This window comes from Neomonachus schauinslandi, chromosome 4, assembly GCF_002201575.2.
Source record: "Neomonachus schauinslandi chromosome 4, ASM220157v2, whole genome shotgun sequence".
NCBI lineage: Eukaryota > Metazoa > Chordata > Mammalia > Carnivora > Phocidae > Neomonachus > Neomonachus schauinslandi.
The window spans coordinates 171344816-171363881 of NC_058406.1; the positions used below are offsets into that span (position 1 = coordinate 171344816).

Sequence of the window (19066 nt, forward strand, 5' to 3'; positions counted from 1 at the left end):
AGATAAGCTGGTTGGGGTCTGAGAGGGGGGCACCTTGGACAGGAAAACAGAGCTATCCCGAACCTGGGATGGGGGTGGTGAATTATGGTGGTGCTTTTCTTGGGACAGTGCTTCTGAGAGGTTGGGGGTTTGCTTGATGGGGAGCTGGTCAGACTTGGTGTTAACCACTGAAAGGGCAGAGGGAACTTGTTAGCTTCCCAGATGTGCCTGAGGTTGTCCGAGAACCCTTGACGCAAGTTTCCCTCCTGTCAGTGCATCAGGCAAGGTGCTCAGATGTTCTCATTTAGGAGGAACAGATCTTTCTCACTTGACATGTTCCCGCAAGGTTTCTTCCTGTGGCCTCCCCAGGCTCTATCTCCCTTCCACTCCCCCCTCCTCCCCCACTACCTCCCCATCTCATGTTCCCCTCTTGCTCAGCGCAGTTAAGTTTGTTTGCAAAACCACTATCCTGTTATTGCTTCTATATCATGTCTCATGAGGAACTTTTCTGGACTTCACTGGTTTAGCCACCAGAGTCCAGCCTGTCCCCTTTCTTTCCTTGGGGCAAGGAGAGAGCAGAGAGCCTCACATGCTGAGAGCGGGGCATGGTTTCTCAAGGTAAGTTTTCTTAGGAAACTGTGAGTCAGTAATCCACAATGACCATTTTTCTAATATGTGTAAAGGTGCAGAGATATTTATTCTCAACTGTAAGATAAAGGGAGAAAAGCAGTCTTTGATCAGACCTAGAGTTGGCAACTTCAGCCAAGAGTTGCCAACTTGCTAGTTAGGTACCTATGAGCACTTTTCATTTGGTGTGTGGTTAATCCTCAGGATAGTCCTTTGAGGCAGGTTTCATTAAACCAAGATTGTAGTGTAAGTATGTCCCAAATAGTCATAAGACATACTTATGCTAAAATATTTTCTTGTTATCTGAAATTCAAATTTAAGTATGTATCCTGTATTTTTTATTGCTTTTTTTTTTTTTTTTTGGTTTTTAATGTATCCTGTATTTTTTATTTGTGAAAGCTGGCAACCCTCCATTATATACTACAGATAGGTATGGGACTTGCTCAGGGTGCTTGATAAGTGTTAACTTCATTCTCCTATCCTTCCCCATCTCCACCATTTCAAGCAGTTGAAAGAGAGAGAGAGGAGGGAAAGAAGGAAGGAAGGAAGGAAGGAAGGAAGGAAGAAAGAAAAGAAAGGAAGGAAGGAAGGAAGAAAGAAAGAAAGAAAGAAAGAAAGAAAGAAAGAAAGAAAGAAAGAAAGAAAGAAAAAGGAAGGAAAGAAAGAGAGAGAAAGAAAAAAAATATTTAAAGTGAATGAATATGCTCTGGCCTGCTGACCATTTGTCATTTCATTAGACATTTTCACCTATTGTCAGGAGCTCCCTGGCAGCACTAAATTCAGTACAGGACACAGTGATGATCTGATACTTTGGCTGAATCCCGCCCAGAGTTTTGACCTTTTTGAAAGGGACATAGCAAAGCAGAGAGCCCAGAGGCCTTGGCATCCAAGGCCGTGAATACCCACCCTGGCTCTGGCACCAACTCAGTCTCTGAACCAGGCCACCTCTGTTAATTCTTTTGTAAATTTTGTAAATTTCTCTATTGAAAAATTTGAGAATGGGACTACTGACCTTCACTCTTTCTGACACGTTATGCAGTGCATGGTACAGCACCGAATACCAGACAGTCTGGGTTCAAATCCCAGCTCTGCCACTTACCAGCTGTGTGACCTGGGACAAGCAGCCTGGTCTCACTGTGCCTCGGTTTCCTCATCTATAAATTGGAGATAATGCTAGTGCAAAATAGAGTGAAGGCTGCATGGTTACTGATTGATTCTTCCATTCACACAAACTCTTAATTGACAACCTAGTCGGCTCCTCGTATAAACAGCTCTGATCAGGGGCTGTGAATGAATGCTTCTGTTCTAGAAGCAATTAGGGATAGTTGCCGAAAACCGGATCCATGCCCTGAGGAACCAGCGATCCCATAGGAGGAGACCAGATGTACCAGGTGAAACAACAAGACAATAAAACCCAGGGCGGGATGATTCAGTGCCGATTCAGGCCTGATGCTAAGGAGGTATGAGGAGCAACAATCATGTCTTGTGCTCTTCTACCCACTGCGGTTTACCAAGGGCATTCACAGGCATTTGAGGTGAGGGAAAGAGTGGCCAGATGCAGAGGGATGGGCGTGGGAACCTTCTTGGAGGAGGGGGTTCTTGAAGAAGCAATAGATTCACGTGGGAAGATGGCACCTCTGGTGCACAAATCCAAAGTGCAAAGGCAGGGGAGGTGGTGACACGCCGGAGGACAGCAGAGGAGCTGAGGTGGAGCCACCAGGAGACTGAGGCTGGGACCTTTGCACTTGCTGTTCCCTCTGTTGGAATGCTTTTCTCTCAGGCTCTCGTGAGCTGGCTCCGCGATGCTCAGGACTCGGCTCAGATATTATCTCATCAAGCATACCTTCTCTGACCATTGAAAGTACCTTTCACTTCCTTACCTGTCTCTCTAGGTCACATCACCTTATTTTATTTATTTTATTGTACTTTTTGTTGTATCAAGTTACTCTATTTGTGATGTTTCATTATTTATTCTCTCCCTTAACAGAACAAAAGCCTCATGAGAACAAGAACCTTGGGCCCATAGCAGGTGCTCCATAAGGATTTGTTGGAGGACTATATGAGCAGGTAGGTAGAGGCCCCAGAGTGCTAGCTAGCCTCAGGAATTAGGATTTTATAGAAAATGATGAGGTTCAATAAAACCTATAACAGTATTCTGTATGTCCCAGAAGGACCCTTTTGTGACAAGAGTGGTCCTTTTCTTTCCTCTTTGCTTAAAATGAGTCCAGGAGGTGATGGGAGTTTCCGGGAGTGTCCATGGGTTTCCGAGCTTCCTCATCCTGCGTTAAGCCGTGGGGCTCACCTGGCTTCACATTAAAGTGTCTGCCCAATTTCCAGGTTGCACCCTGGTCTAAGTCCAATAAAATCCAAATCTTCGGGAGTGGAGTCCAGGCATCGGTATTCTGTAAGCTTGCCAGACTCCACTGTGCTGCCAAGGGTGGGAACCACTGTGCTATATGCTCTTCCTGTCTCCTCTGGACTTCAGACATGATTAACTGGCCTATCTGATTCCTAGGAAGAATAAAGTAGAAATCAGTGACTTTTCTCCTTCACAGACACCCTGGCCCAAGGTGAAGTGCATCTAGTTCTTGGGTGCATTTCTATATTTGATAACCTGTTTGGAATTAGCCAGACCTTTCCCTCCACTGAGGTGGACCTGTTCTGGCCAGGTCTCCATGCCATCATGACGAAACATTATTTTGGGGCTGGTTGCTGGCAGCCCTGAGCTGGCCTCTGTTCTGCTGGCTCAGGCCCAGCCTCCACTTTCGCTGCCCTTGTGGCTGTCACGTTGCCCATGTCCTCAGCCATCCTGTGGACCTACAGTGACTTAACGTGGTTGGTATTATTTACATGTCACACCGAAGATGCCAAGCTGACGTCACCAGCAAATCTTATGCTCCTGCTGCCCAGCTGGCCCAGGTCAGGGGCCTGTAGAAGGCAGATGACCTGAGGTCTTCTCCTTGGAAAGGGGCTGCTGAAACTCCTTTACTCTTGGAACTTGCATTTGCGACCTATTTTGCTGAGTGTCATCCCTTCCCCCCATCCTCTGTATGCCAATATCTATGATAATCTTCGTGGGCTGCATATGCACTGCAACCTCTGATGAAATCAAACATCTGGGCAATTATCTCTGGACCGGTCTCTAATTGGACTAATTGGAAGAGAATTACTAGAGAGACTTGCTGCTCCCATCTGGGCTCTCGATGCCAAACAAAAGAAGCAACCAAGTAGTAATTCAGGCGCTGGATGCCCCGGGCAGTTCAAGACCCGTTTTGCTCATTAGCCAAATCTCTATTGCCCTCTTTCCCCTCTCCCCTTCAACATGTGCTTCCTAATGTGATTTAATTTTCATGAATTACGTCCATGGGTCTTGTTTTGGAAACTATGAGTAACTGCTGTAAACACAGCATTGCATCTCCCTACCTTTGAGTACCCTGAGATTTATAGTACTCGTGGTGGCTTACCAATTAACTAGGCCTTCATCTAACAAACATGTTGAATGAGTCCTTTGTAAACAAATCTTTAATCGAGCGCCTACAATGTGTCAACCATTGTTCTGGTCACTAGGGATATAGGTGGAAGACAGATAATAGATATGAAGAACAAATAAATCAGTAAGTAGAGATGAGATGATTTGAGATAATGATATGCGCTATAAAGGTGGCACCATGATTGAGAATGGGGTGGAGGGAAAGACTATTTCATATCTAGCCCTCAGGGCATGCAAAGTGGTTGGAGGTGTAGAGAATTGCTCTGTGTGTTGGGCTGGAGGATTGGGTAATATGTGATCCCTGGTCTCAGAGCTCCTGGTCTAGTTGGGGATATGGTAAAGAGAATGAAGAAGAATAATGTAGTAAGTGCTCTGATGGAACTGTGTGAAAGGGAGAGCACAGAGAGAATGGCTAGCTGCCCAGGGGAGGGGCAGGCAGGTCGAGGTGTGATGCCTGAGCTATAACTGAAAGAGAAAGTGGAAGTCAAGGCCTAAGGGTAGCTGGACGAGGGGAGGAAGGAAACTGTGTTGGGTGTTCATGTATTCAACCACTTTTACTGAGCATCTACTATGTGTCAGGTGTTGCTCTAGGTGCTGGGGTTACATGGTGAGCAATAGAGAAACAGTCCCTGAACTCCTAGAATTTATCTTCTAATGGTGGAGGTGGTGGGGTGGACAATGAATAGATAAAGAAAGAAGATACTTTCAGATGGTGACAACTGCTATGCCAATGCTACAGGATAATGTTAAAGGGAGAGTTTGGGTGTGTTCTGAGGACTGTGTTGGGAATGGGGCTTGATTGGTTGGCCAGCATAAGCCTTTGGAGGGGGTGACATGTGTGATGACATTGGATCATGGGGCAGTCTGGAAGAAGGTTCTAGGCAGAGGGAACTACAGTGCAGAAGCCTTGAGGCTGGAATAAGCGTGACAAGTTTGAGGAACAGAAAAAAGCCCAGCATGGTCAGTGCCTGGTAAGTGGGGAGGGGTGTGTGTGTGAGAAGGACTCAGAGGTGAAGCAGCTGCGGAAGGAGGAACCCGGTTCTGAAGCTATATTGTAGGGGTCCAGGCCAGAGAGGATGGAGGTTTGACCTGGATCGACAGCTATGGGGGTGGTGAATCATGGAAAATCCAGGATGTTTGGAGGAAGAGAGCTAGCAGGACTTCTGATACATGGTCTTTGAGGATTGAGGGATAGAAGGAATCAAAGATGACTGTGGCCTGACCAGCTGTCTTACTGGGGGTGGTTACTGAGGGAAGACCAAGAAAGGAACTGGTTTTGTGTGGGAAATGAAGGTTTTTCTTTGGATGCATTTAATATGAGATGCTAATTGGATATCCCAGTGGAGGGGAAGCAGCCCTGATAAAGGCTTGCGGTCTGAGGGGAAAACCCTTCGCCTGGGGACCGTGTGGGAGAGAGCTGCAGTTAGGGAAGAGGTAGTGCAGGCTGTGGGGTGGGAAATAGTCTGGAGGAGGATGTGACCAGAGGTTGGGGGGGGGGTCTGTCGTGTTAGTCCAGGTGGGAAGGTGTGGGAGGCATGAATCCATTTGGCATCCGCACCTTGGATTTGCCTCATCGTGCAAGAGACTGCTTCGTGATTCCATTTCAGGGTTGGCTACCCCAGCACAGATGGGGTGACTTGGTTAGACAACCAAACAGCCGGAGTGTAGGGAGCCCTTGGCTTGGGTCCATCTTTGTGCTAAGTGCTTCTGATGCTTTATTTCATTTAATCTGCACCAAGATCTCATGAGGTAGGCATGGCTCCTTCACCTATTTGTAAATACAGTTATTGTTTTTGTTGTTTTTGGTAAGCTCAAAATGACTGCGTAAGTGACCTCTAAAAACATCTCTTGTTAGCAGGCAGAGTTGCCCTGATTGTCCTGGAGATGGTGTTGTTCTCATGTATGAAGGCACTTTTGCTTTTGGTCCTTAAGTAGGGGAGCTTCTGAACTCTCACCACCCCCATTTTACAGGTGAAGAAGCTGGGTCTCAGGAGAGCAAAGCGGCTTCCCAAAGGGACACAGCCTGTGAGTGGAGCTGCCTTAAGCCTCTCCCTGGTCTTTCCTTCTCCTATTAATTACTGAGCAGGGGGTTAGGAATTGGGATTTGTGGGAGGTGATGGCAGTGTCTTGGAGGTCTTTGACCAGGAAAAAAGCCTGTATGATCATCATAGACAAATCAGTGTTTCAGAAGGAAGAAAAGATGTGTATACAAGTGAAAACCCTCTCATTTGACACACTAGGGAAGGGCAATTGGTCATTTATGTTTAAGCTAAAAGCAGAGAATTGTTACAATAAAACATATCTAACTTAATTTTATTTTTCATATAAAGCATTCAAATGTACACTGATTTACTGAGAACTTTTCTTTGCAAATGAGCCACTCATTCTTTTCATTTTAAATGCCACACACCTTTATCTAGTCTTTCCAAAGCATTCCATTTAGTGTTTATAGAAACAAAAAGTCCTTCTTTTTGCAATTATAGTTTATCAGCTTCTTTACTGTCTAATTAAATTATGTAATTAGAATAGCAAGAGCAATAGATATAAACAGACTTGGGAACAAATACAAGGCATTCTTGCAAAATGCATGATCCACCAGAAGACAGAGGACTTCCTACCTAGTCCCGCATGAGCCACCAGACTTCAGAGTCTCTAGGACATCCACCAATAGACTCCATAGAGAGCACGGGTCATGTTGGTTAATCTCACAAATGGGTTAAGTGAGATTCAGTTCAAAGAGCTGCTACTGAAAGAAATACATATACAGTGCATATCTGTGTGAATGAAATACTTTTATGGAAATTATTTTGCTTTTCTGATTCTTTTTTTCTTCTGGTTCAACCTATTCCAAAGACTGGTTCTAATTTGAACTGGTCCAGTAGGATTTTAAAAACAATAACTTTGCTTTTGTTTTCAGTGCAATAAAAAAAAAAATCAATATTTGGATTGAATTCAGAGTTCAGCCAATTAGTGTGTCCATTTTGGTTTCTGAGTCATATTATCCTGGCCCATATTACTCACAGTGAGGAATGATTCAAAACCAGTGCTTTTTGTCATCTAGCTCAGAATCTAAAAATGCCTCAGGCCTCTTTTGCCCTAAGACACCCTTGTTCTAAGCAATCCTGAAGTAACACTTATTGGGGGCCCAAAATCATTTCCAGGAAGAGACTGGCATAAGAACCCACTGTCTCTTGATTCTGACACTGAAGATGGTCTTGCTTTCCCTTTCCCCTGTGTGGTATCAATATTGGTTGAACACCTTTTGAACTCATTGAAGGTTGGTTACCTTAGGAACAGAAGATGTCAGTGTTTCTGGCTTAGTCACAAAAGAGCCATGGAGCATCCTCTTCAAAACCTAAGGACAATTCCTTGGGTACCTGGTATTGGAGGAGGTCAGAAGACCACTCAGCCATGGCCTGTCCTTTCTCCCCAGACCTGGGCACAAACTCGGCCATTCAGAATGGAAATACAACCAGTAGAACATGCAGGGAACTGTGTGGTTTGCTTTGATTCTTCCCATGGATCCTTTCTCTAGGAGCTCCCCTCCCCCTATCTTGCCTCCTTATGCTGTTTTTAAGATGTCAAAATTCCCCTTCCAGCATGATCCACATGGTACTAGATGAAAGTTGATATGGTATGAACTCGTGTCTAACTTAATATAGATACAGATGGATCTATGTCTGTGTCTACATCTACATTGATGTCATCTATCTACATGTATGTATAAATATAGATATGTGTGTATATACGGCTTAATATACACACATATATTTCCTAGCTCTGTCCACTGAGTGGGTCTAGAAGCAAAATGACACCCCAGTAGCAATGAACACACCTAGTACTCAGATCTTGGTTTCTAATACCATTCTCCCACAAAAGGAACCAGAGCTCCTTGGAGAAATGGCGGATTCTAGGGCTAGGGAAGGAACTATGCAAGATGAACCTGGAACATCTAGTAGTGCCAGAAATTAAAGAAGTACTCAAAAAGCAAAGTGAGGGGGTCTGTCAATGGGACACAGGAACCAACTGAAAGAATTCCCCATAGAAAAAGCTGGAACAACTTGAGCAACAAAATAAATAATACAGTATTGGGTTTGTACCCAAAGTACAAAATAAATATTCCTAACTCTATACTGATATAAATAAATTATTAAATAAATAAATAGGGAGAACAGACAAACCTCCTGAACAGAAGCTCCCAAATAACTTATGTAGCTACTCCCCTACTCAAGGAGATGGAGTGTAATTTCCTACCCATTAAGTGTGGGCCATGCACAGTGACTTTCTTTTAATAACCCCAGTGAAGATACCTGAAAAACTACCCAAGCTAGATGGTCAGTGTCAACATCAACAGTGATAAGTCATGTTGATAGCACGTACCTTTGATATGATGTGGTGGAAATGGCACTTTCCCTCTGTGATCTTCCTCCCCAAACTCCTAATCTAATCATGAGAAAAACATCAGACGAATCCAAACTGAGGGACAGTCTACCCACCTGGTACTCCTCAAAACTGTCAAGCTCAACAAAAACAAGGAAAGTCTGAGGAACTGTCACAGTCTAGAGGAGCCTAAAGAGACATGAAGGCTAAATGCAACGTGATAGTCTCATGGGAACCCATAAATTGTTTGGGGTTCTTCTGTTCAGGAGGTTGTCTGTTCTCCCCATTTATTTATTTATTCAGTAATTTATTATATCAATATAGACTTAGGAATATTTATTTTGTACTTTGGATAACTAATCTGATACTATACATCAGGTAATAACTACAGAAATGTGAATAAAGTATGGGCTTTACTTCATCATAATGTATCAATATCAGTTCATAAGTCATGACAAATCTTCCATATTAATGTTAGCAATGTGAGACACCAGGAGTGGGGTATATGGGAACTCTCTAATATAGTCACAACTTTTTCTGCAAGTCTAAAATTTACAGAACATAAAGTAAAATGAAATTGAAAGTTTATTTTGAAAAATAGTCACCCCCACCCCAACCCCCCGCCCCCGGCCACCTCTTTTCTATCTCCTGACCCAATGTCTCCCAACACACTGGTCTGCACCGCCCTGGTCGCGGGAGACATCGCGGTGCTACAAACAGGCAGCCTGGACAGCTCTCTCTGAATTCAATGTGGTAGGTCTTGCTTGTTGGCATGAAGAGTTGAATACCATTTCTGGTTTTCTGGCACCCTTATTTCTTGGCTTATCTAGTTTCTGGGGGCTTATCTAAGGCATTTTTATTGGCTGTAATGTGTCTGAGAAATAGTTCGTTTGCAGCCCGGAGGAGTCTTGTGCATTGGTGTCTTGCCGCTGGAGGAGTCAGACTCTGCACTGCTGGGGCAGGAACACATTGCCCTCTGCGTGAGGATGGCCGAGTCTTCCAGGGGCTGTCACATGCAGTTCCGATGGGGCTTACATCTTCCTGAAGGCATCCTGGGTAGCCCTCCTCTGCTTCCTTGTGCTTCTTCACCATTTATCTCCTTGAATGTGATAAAACCTCTGTCTCATCTTCTGGACCATGATTCCCATCTCCTTTTACTCTAATCTTTACTTTCAAATACTCTCCTAAGGATAGACTTGCAAGGATTGATTATATGGCTCTATGGGGTGCCTAGAGAAGCAGCACTTAAAATGTTTAGAATAAGAAGCTGGTAACAAGGCGTTTTGTCCCGGGAAGAGTCTCTTGAATGGCCCTTCATAGGTAAAAGAGGTTACATAGAGTTCCAGGGTAAGGGTGGGGGTGGCTATTTTTCAAAATAAACTTTCAATTTTATTTTACTTTATGTTCTGTAAATTTTAGACTTGCAGAAAAAGTTGTGACTATATTAGAGAGTTCCCATATACCCCACTCCTGGTGTCTCACATTGCTAACATTAATATGGAAGATTTGTCATGACTTATGAACTGATATTGATACATTATGATGAAGTAAAGCCCATACTTTATTCACATTTCTGTAGTTATTACCTACTGTATAGTATCAGATTAGTTATCCAAAGTACAAAATAAATATTCCTAAGTCTATACTAGAGCTCTGTGCAGATTAGCAGAAGGCCCCCTTTCTAGGCAGCAGCTAGTGGCCTCTCTAGCTACAATCCTGCAGGCAAAATCTGATGGGGAAATTAGGGCTGGATTTGAGGTCCCAAACATACCTTCAGCCAGGGAGCCTTGTGCAGTAGACAATATACACAACTATTCATTGTGACCCTGAAACATACTCTATATAGTAACCCATTGAGGGGGAAGAGTGTTCCGGATAATCACTTCTTATGTGAGTACCTGGAGACAGGGTGCAAATTGTCCTGGGAGTCCTCTGGGAGAAATGAGTTAAGACCTGCCCCAAGTGGAGTGCTGGACTTGGATCCTATTGGTTCATGAGATTCAATTATTAATTTTTCAAGAATCTTATGAGTTTTATTAAACATAGTAGTTATTTAAAAAGTATACAAACTTACAATTAAATTATATTGATACAAATGTAGTGAAAACTCCGAATTCATTACTTCCTAACTATTTGTTATGCTTTCCTATTGTCTATGCTCTTGAAATTATTTACATCCATTGTATCTGTATGGTGGAGATACCACATACTGGTGTACTACTGCTCACCTTTTCCCGACTCCGTGTTCAGTGACGTCATGTCAGCAGCTTGAAATTAACCGTGGTGAGAGTATTTATACCATGGAGATCAGCAAATGCTACAGATCAGCTCCCACTCCCCCAGAAAAGGGAAAAGCAGGGGAGATGGGCTGGGACCCACAAATGTTCGGGCTGAGCCTGCATGAAGAGAACCATCTGGGACTCCCGGAGCTCCTGAGAGGAACTAGGAGGAGGCTGGAGCTCCCAAGTTGGTCGGGTACTCCCTCTGCTCCTCAGGGGAACATCAGCTTCTGTCGTGGTTCACTTGGGCAAGCTCCCCAAGGTCTATGTTACCCACCTGTCCAGGTGACTCGGGCCGGGTGAGCAGTGTTATGGAACCCAATCAGGGACTGGCACTGAATTTCATGGGGAAACCACATGCACCCATGGGACCTGCTCCTTCTGATGCAGCCCTGCAGGTGGGGTTCAGACCCCTCCCCATCTTTCCAAACATCTGCGGAGGAGCTGTGGCTCGGGAGAAGGGGGAGGCGTGGGGGGGACAGGGCTGCTCAGTGGCAGGGTGACAAGGTAGTGTTGCTCTCCCCTCTCTCTTCCTTCTTTGTCTTCTCTTTCTCCCCTGGGCCCCCTCCACAGGCAGGCCCTGCCCTCTGACGGCTTGGGGACCAGGGGGCTTGCGGAATGGTGAGGTGGGACCTGTGCAGGGCAGGGGTGTGTAGAGAGGAAAAGGAGGAAATTCCTTGCCTGCCATGGGGTGGAACACTCCTGGGACAGACCAGAGCTCTCCTGAGGGAGCCCTCACTCAAGCACACAAAAACAGGCCTCTGCTTGTGAGTGGTGAGATAGAGGTACCTTTTGCCTTACTCAGTGAAGTTTTGGGGAAAACACTCATGGACCTGAGCTAGCGTGGCAAAGGGCTCAGACATTAGAGTCAGAAGAACGTGGGTTTGAATTCCAGCATTTCCCGTGTGGGACCTTGACCAAATAAATGACTTGGCTTCTCGGTCTGGCTCAGCCTGTTTCCTAGCCTGTGGATAACCCTCCTGCTCTTCTCTGTGTGAGGGATGGCCTTCAACAATCTCAAACAGTGGCTGTGTTAATAGATCTCCTTTCATTCTGTTGGTTTGTTTCTCTATGCTTACTGTGAGCTCAGATCCCAAGAACTGGTCGTCTTGTTTCTGTTGTTGAAAGCAAAGGCCCGCTTTGGCAGCACATAAGTGAACGTGAGTATGATCTATCACTGAACTTCGCTCTAGAAAACCTTTTTATGTGTTGAAGCTCATAACGACAACAATGACTGTTAGATAAACCTGTGTGTGGAGGACACAGATGTTAGCATCTCAATATGTCAGTCACCATTTTATAGCCCCTAGAAAGACACCCCATGATCTATGCCGTGATACTGCGAGTTTGGCCTATTTGCTGTATGTCGATTACACCACCAAGTCAATTGCCAAGGCCCAAATCTGATCACGTTTCTCACTCACTTGAACATCTCCAGTGACCCCCCCCCCCCACCCGCCCCACCCGCCATTGCCCAAAGGACTGAGCCCATGCTTGGCGGGCAAAAACCACTGTTAATGTGATCCAAACATACTTTTCAACGGCTTCGTGGCCTGCCTCCCCACCCTCTCCTTCCCTTCACTGCATCTATGCCCAGGAGAATGGATTTCACCACTTTCTGAACATATCCTGCTCCCTCATGCTTCTGAGCCTCTGCTTTTGCCCTTCTTACTTTGTTTCCCTGGAGAACTTTTATACATTCTTCAAAACCCGGCGCAGCGGCATCTCTGTGAAGCATTCCCCAATTCCTTCAGGCAGAGCTGTGTATTCCTTCTTTCTGCTCATGCGCAGAGAGCTGTGCCTATGTTAACGTGTCTGCATTCATTTACTTACAGCGTTCTGTTGAATACGGACTCATGAGTCTACGTGACTGGCCTGGGAATGAACTCTTTGGTTTCCTCAACTGATAAATGGAGTAATATTAACCTCATAGGGCTGTTGAGAGGATTAAACATGAAAGTGTGCAACTGAGCAGTGCCAGACACAAATAATCACCCAGTGAATGATAACTGGAATGATTGGATCAAATTGCCCATGTTCTCTTGACAGACCCCTCTATGTCTAGTAACACATGGCTAGGAGACAAACATCCTGAACAGAGATTCTATTGGTGTGGGACCAATCCATTTGAGAGTCAGCCCACTGACCTTGATCCTGTTGGCACTATGCCCAGCCTAATTGTATCTGAAGATCAGATGTAAGAATCAAGTGGGTTAAAGGTGTAGGGCGGCAAGAAGAACCATTTATACCAGGTAGCAGGTTAGTGAGTTTTACCCCTAGTTACATTTCACATGGGCCCCTCAGTTGTTTCCTTGCTGCTCTTCTTGATTGCTGTCTTTGGTGATTATTAATAAAGGTTATTATTTGCATTTCCCACATATGTTTGAATTTCACAAGTCTTATATGTCCAGGACAAGAGCCAAAACTAATCAACCCAGTCTTTCGAAAAGCAGCTGATGGGGGCATAACCCACTTTAATTACCACTGAGGATTTGAAATTGAACACACAGAAGGAAAAAAAAAATTTTAAGATTTTATTTATTTATTTGAGAGAGAGAGAGACAGAGTGCGTGCGTGCGTGCACAAGCGGGGGGTGGGGAGGGGCAGAGGGAGAGGGAGAAACAGACTCCCCGCTGAGCAGGGAGCCCGATATGGGGTTCGATCCCAGGACCCCAAGATCATGACCTGAGCCCAAGACAGACGCTTCACTGACTGAGCCACCCAGGTGCCCCCACAGAAGGAAAATTGATCAACTGGTTAATTTTGTCTTCCCTGTACCTTAACCATTCAGTCTTTACCCACCTCTATGTGATACATATTCTTCTGAATGTTTTATTACAAGTGTAGTTTCTTTCATCAACGGCTAATTTCATTTGTGGTCAGAAAGCATTCAGTTCTCCACGCTAAAGGAAAGCCAAAAGGCAGCTCAGGTACCTGCTAAGCCAGCATTCAGGGTGACCTGCCCAAGTGTTTTGAGGCTGTTGCCCTTCACCTAAACAGCTTGGCCCAGCTACAGTATTCAAGCTGCCAAGAAAATAAGCCAGGACTCTTCAGTACTTTATGTGCTGGAGTCACATTTACAAATCTGGTTCGAAATGGGCTCTTGACAAAGGTGGCTCCTCCCTGGGCTCCCACTCTTCTGGCTCGGTTCAGTGCAAGAGGGCCACCAGCAGCTTCTGGAAGTCCCCAGAGGTGTCTGAGCGAACCATGTCAGACAGAGACTTCTGATACTTCTCTTGGAACTTTGCTTTTATCCCCTGAAGGTCCACCTGTAGGAGAAATGGCAACAGCAATGAGGACAAGAACATTTATAGCGTGTTCACTATGAATGCAGGCAGGTACTGTTCTGAATAAATTGTACTCATTTGCTCACTTATGCCTCAAAACAACCCTTTGCAATAGGGGCTATTATTATTTTTATTTTATGAATGGGAAACGGAGAGCAGAGTCCAGTCTGCTGGAATATATTCACCTCTGCAACCTTTATATATACATATATATATGTATATATATATATATATATCAATACAAATTTATTTATGAATACCAAAACTTGAATTTCATTTGATTTTTATGTATTACAAAATATTTTTCCTTTGAGTTTTTTACAGTCATTTAAAAACGAATCATTCTCAGGTAGCAATCCCGTACAAAAACAGGTCGGTCTGCAGGCCACAATTTGCTGACCTGTGGTAAAGGGTTAAGAAAATTATCAACACAGAGATTTGAATTTGAAATGAAGCTTTTTTTTTTTCTCTTGTACCCTGATCAGCAAGGCTATTAGTGCCAATCAACAAAATTCAAATCAATATCAATTTGTAGGACTTATTTTGAATCTAATTCATTGATAGCTTGAAAAACCTGGGCGCTGGAGATGGGCAGGAGGACTCAGAAGAAAAACAAATAAAAAGATTGTTCTGCTCCAAACACTCTTAGAACCTAGTAAGGGAGACAATACTTGCACCAGAAAAGATGGAAGTACAGAGAGAACACAGTGTGTCTCATAAAAGCAGCACAGAGCTTTCTTTAACAGGGAGTTGTGTTCTTTTTTTAATTTTTAAAAATTTAGACTCTATCGTGCATTCTAGACAGATTCACAAACTATCACTTAGGTTTCTGGTTCTTTTTCCTCCTGCCTCAATCAGAGGAATGAACTAAGAGAGAAAGAAGATGAGAGCAGAAGGCAGGAGAATGAGGGATTGTGTGAAGTGGATGCTGAGCAGGAGGGAGACTCCAGCATGATGCTGTGTGTCCCCTGCCCCCCAATCCATTCCTTTACTTGGCTGGGGGAGGGGCAGGATGGTGGGAGTCGGGGGGGTTGGGTGGGATGGGGGACACTGGGGCTCCATTCTAGTACCAAGCGGCTTTAGGGGATTAGGGGATCCAGCCAGTACGTCTCACTGGGCCTGAAGCATTCTGAAGGAATGATCCATATGTGGAAATGATCCAGGATATGTGGCCAATCCTAAGATGGGACAGAGCATCTTGGAATGATCATTCCATGGCTCATGTTGCAGTGAACGTGGAGCCCCTGTGAGCCCTCCAGAGTGATCCAATCCCCTGGGGTCTTTCAGAATCCCCGCCCTGCTCCATTGCGCCCCTCCTTCTTTGAGCCTCAGGATCTCAGAGACTTTGTGGGGTGGGTTGGAGGGTGAGTTGCTTAGGGACAGAGAGAGAGAGACCACGGAGATCTGGAGAGAGAGGGGAAAAGAAAGAGAGACTTAGGAGAGTGGCAGAGAGACTAGGGAAGGGAAGGAGGGGGGATCAAGACAAATGGACTGGAAGCTATAAGAAAACTGAATAGTGGAGGAGGAGGAGAAATTCCAGGAATAGAAATAAAAACGAAAGAACGATCTTGTTGCTAAATTATATTTTAAAACGGTGTCAGATGTTAAGTATTATTTGTCAAAAGCCATGGGCCAGGATTTGGGTTGGGATTTATCCCCCTTCAATTAACAATTTTTTGAGGGAAGATGTCTGTGGTTTTTCAAGGGCTCAGTTACACTTCATTCTGTAAGGCTTCTCCTACTGTGGACGAAATGCCATGTCCCCTTCATTTTGTCCTGCCTTCACTCTGTGGCCCCTTGTTCCAAAGCCTCCACCGGGAATCCTGACAGTTGCTCTCAAGCTTTGGGCTACTCATCTCTCTTTCTTACACTCAGGCATTCTCAAGGTGGGGTGATATCGCTCGCTACTCCCAACAGGGCAAAAGTGCGTTCTTAAGAGGGCGAAAAGAACCTTAATCCTTTTATGTAAAAGTACATATATACACGCATGCATACATAGAGAGAACATAACGGAATAAAGGAGGGCACTTGATGTAATGAGCACTGGGTGTTATATGCAACTGATGAATCACTAAGCTCTCCCTCTGAAACTAGTAATACACTCTATGTTAATTAATTGATTTTAAATTAAAAAAGAACATAACAGAATATATGTGTATTTACAGAACACAATATATACATACAGAACATTGCAGAATATGAAACAGATACACAGCCTATCTGTGGTGTTCATGTTTTGGGGGGGCAGTGGTGATGAGGAAAAAACTGGGTCCCAAAAGGCTTCTTAGTAGGATGAGTGATAACTATTATTATATTTTAAATTTTATTTTATTATGTTATGTTAGTCACCATACAATACATCATTAGTTTTTGATGTAGTGATCCACGCTTCATTGTATCAAAAACTGATGATGTATTGTATGAATGATAATTAAAAAAAAAAAAAGAGTTTGAGAAATACTGTCTTGTACTGATGTAGCTCAGTGTGTTCTGAGCTGGTGTGATCAGTGACAGGCCCAGCTGGGGAGGTAGGCTGTCATTTGCTCATCGACTCCGCTGCTGGGTGACCTGGTTTCGTGTTCCTTAAAATGGAGCCAAGCCTGGCTGTGCCACCCAGAACGGCTCGGCCAGGTCCCCTCTGCACGGGCCACCAGCTCTCCGGAGCCGCAGAGAGCAAAAATAGAAGCAACTATCGTTATTGTATTTTTATAAAAAGAAACAGATTGAAGCATGGCACAGTGTCTTCCACAAAGTCTGGGAAGGCAAGGGCTGTCTCTGTGTTACTTTTTCTGTAAATAGACCCTGAAGAAAGACTATTTGTGGATGACATCAGCTGTGGCCAAAAGAGAAGTGGCTGCCCACGTGCTCAGAGTCGAGGGCGTCTTACCTCAGCCCTGGTCACGATGATGTGAATGAGTGTCTCCTCATCGGTTCCTGCACCCTTCATGGACTTGTACAGACGGTCAGCGAAATAGCCCTCCTGGTCCCGGGCGCACCTCACTGGCCGGGACGAGGGATAAGAGAAGGTGAGGCTTTTACATGTTGCATAACATGCAGACCCTCTGAAGGCACAGAGCTGGCCCAGAGTGTCACCTGGTTGCCCTTGGTGCTGACTCAATGGTGAGACACATGTTTGAAAGGGGCCGACCTCCCACTCTAATGGGATCTGGAAGATTCCCCTGGTTCAGGGCATCTGGGCTCCTCAACCGAGAACTGAGTCAAAACCCCTTCAGCAGCCCCTCTGCTGGTCCCTGAAGACCCTACAGAGGAGGAAGAAGGCTTTCCCTGCCGAGTTCATGATTCTTACCAGCAGAAGTAACTTTTCTTATCTAAATGAAATCTCTGATGCTGGCGCTGGGCTCAGAGGGGAAACACGGGTTGGCTGACGATGCTGCTATAATAAAACTTCCTAATCTTGAAGACTCACTCCCCTGGACCGTGGCCTACTTTCCTGTGCTAAACCACCTCCCCGTCCTTTGTTTTTCCTCGCTGGGTTTGCTTTGTGAGTCTCATCTCGGAATCTTTTCTAAGTGCCCCACATTCTTCTTGATTCTCCATCTGGGATGCGGCGGATGGAATGTTTAATGCTGTCTACGGACCACCTTCCTGTGTTCCTGCTCGTTGCTCTTTTCTGCCCCCCTCCTTGCCTGCCAGCTTTGATCTAATGCACAGATTCGTGAAGAATAGTTTTGATTCACCCGTCAGGCTGGAGAGTGCCAGTCTACTCCTGGGGAGAAATCATTGCTCCTCTCCCCACTTCCCAGGTGGCCCATCGTGACAAACATTTTGGGGGAAGGAACCAAATACTCTTTAGGCGTTGACATTTACCTAGAACACCTCACATTTTTGGTGTTAGTGATTAATAACAAGTAATCCATTGAGCATTAAGTGTGAAAGGTGCATCTTTAATATGTCCTGTAATGGGAACTCTTGTTGTCTAGGTAATTGCCTCTATGACTGATGCTTATGAGCACTGGAGAGGAACAGGGTGAGGGAAGCAGTGCCTAGGTTGGGGGAGGAGGGGGTCTGTTTCTTTCTTTTATAGGCCGTGTGGTATCCGCCAGAGTTTCAGGGAAAAGAAAAGCCCAACTTCAGGTGTCTGACCTCCTTACCCTGGAAACAATCCAAAAGCTGTTGGATCGGTGGCGGTTGTGGGGAGAACCTGTCAATTTGGGGAGTAGCATACTTGAGCCTCACTTAAGACCTTCCCCGGTGCAGGACTCATTGATGCTCATCGATTGTCTGCCTAACGTCAGGGTGTTCCAACCCTTCATAGGTGTCTTCTACCCTGACATTTCTTCTTCCTGATGTTCTGGGAAGAGAATCCTCAATGTTTCTATTGTATACTGTCGACGCCTGGTGAACAACGTCTGTTGTTAGCAGCAGCAGGAATCGCTCAGGAGTGTGGTTGGGGCTAGCCAGGGAGAACGTGGGGCTAGAGCCATGCCATGTAGAAGGCAGGGTAGCCAGCCATTGCGAGAAGACAGTCCCTTGGGGGAGCTTGTAGAAGTGTGGCTTCTGGGCCCCATTCTTGGAGATTCTAATAGGTAACCTGGAATGGGGCCCAGGAAACTGTATTTTCCCGCACCTCCCCATAGAAGATTCTGAAGCGGGTGGTCCGTGGGGCCCACTGGAGGAGTGTTGCCCCAGAGGCTGCAAGAGGTGGGAGTCAATGGGTCTCAAATTTAGCCATAAACTGGCATCTTTATGAGTCAGGTATGAAGAGGGTGGGGAGTGTCTAGAAAAGAGAACTGTGAAGTCATGTTCTACAATTTGTGTGCTTTATACTTGAGGTTGTCTCTAATCACTTCTAAGTTTGCTACCACTGGAGTGCACCGAAGTCCTGCATTTCATTGTCCCCATCTCCAGGGATGTGGCCTTTCCTTCCCCTGTGCCCTCTTCACACTGGTGGTTTTTGTTTTTATCTTTACTGTAACCTAATCTGTTGGTTTAGTGAGTATCCACCATGGACTTTAAGCTTCTTAAGAGCAGGAACTGGACCTATTTACCTCTGATCGCCACAC

General features: G+C 45.1%; 1 protein-coding gene across 2 annotated transcripts in view; it reads right to left on the reverse strand.

Moving 5' to 3' along the window:
- Nucleotides 1-13275: 13275 nt before the first annotated feature.
- ANXA13 (annexin A13) overlaps nucleotides 13276-19066 on the reverse strand; it is a 56761-nt gene continuing 50970 nt past the window's right edge. For both annotated transcript variants that reach the window (XM_021688433.1, XM_021688432.1), the window contains 2 exons: nucleotides 16930-17042; nucleotides 13276-14024 (listed from right to left, as the gene is read on the reverse strand). In XM_021688433.1, coding sequence (XP_021544108.1) covers nucleotides 13905-14024; nucleotides 16930-17042 — 233 coding nt within the window. In that variant the 3' untranslated portion in view covers nucleotides 13276-13904. The remainder of the gene's footprint in view (nucleotides 14025-16929; nucleotides 17043-19066) is intronic.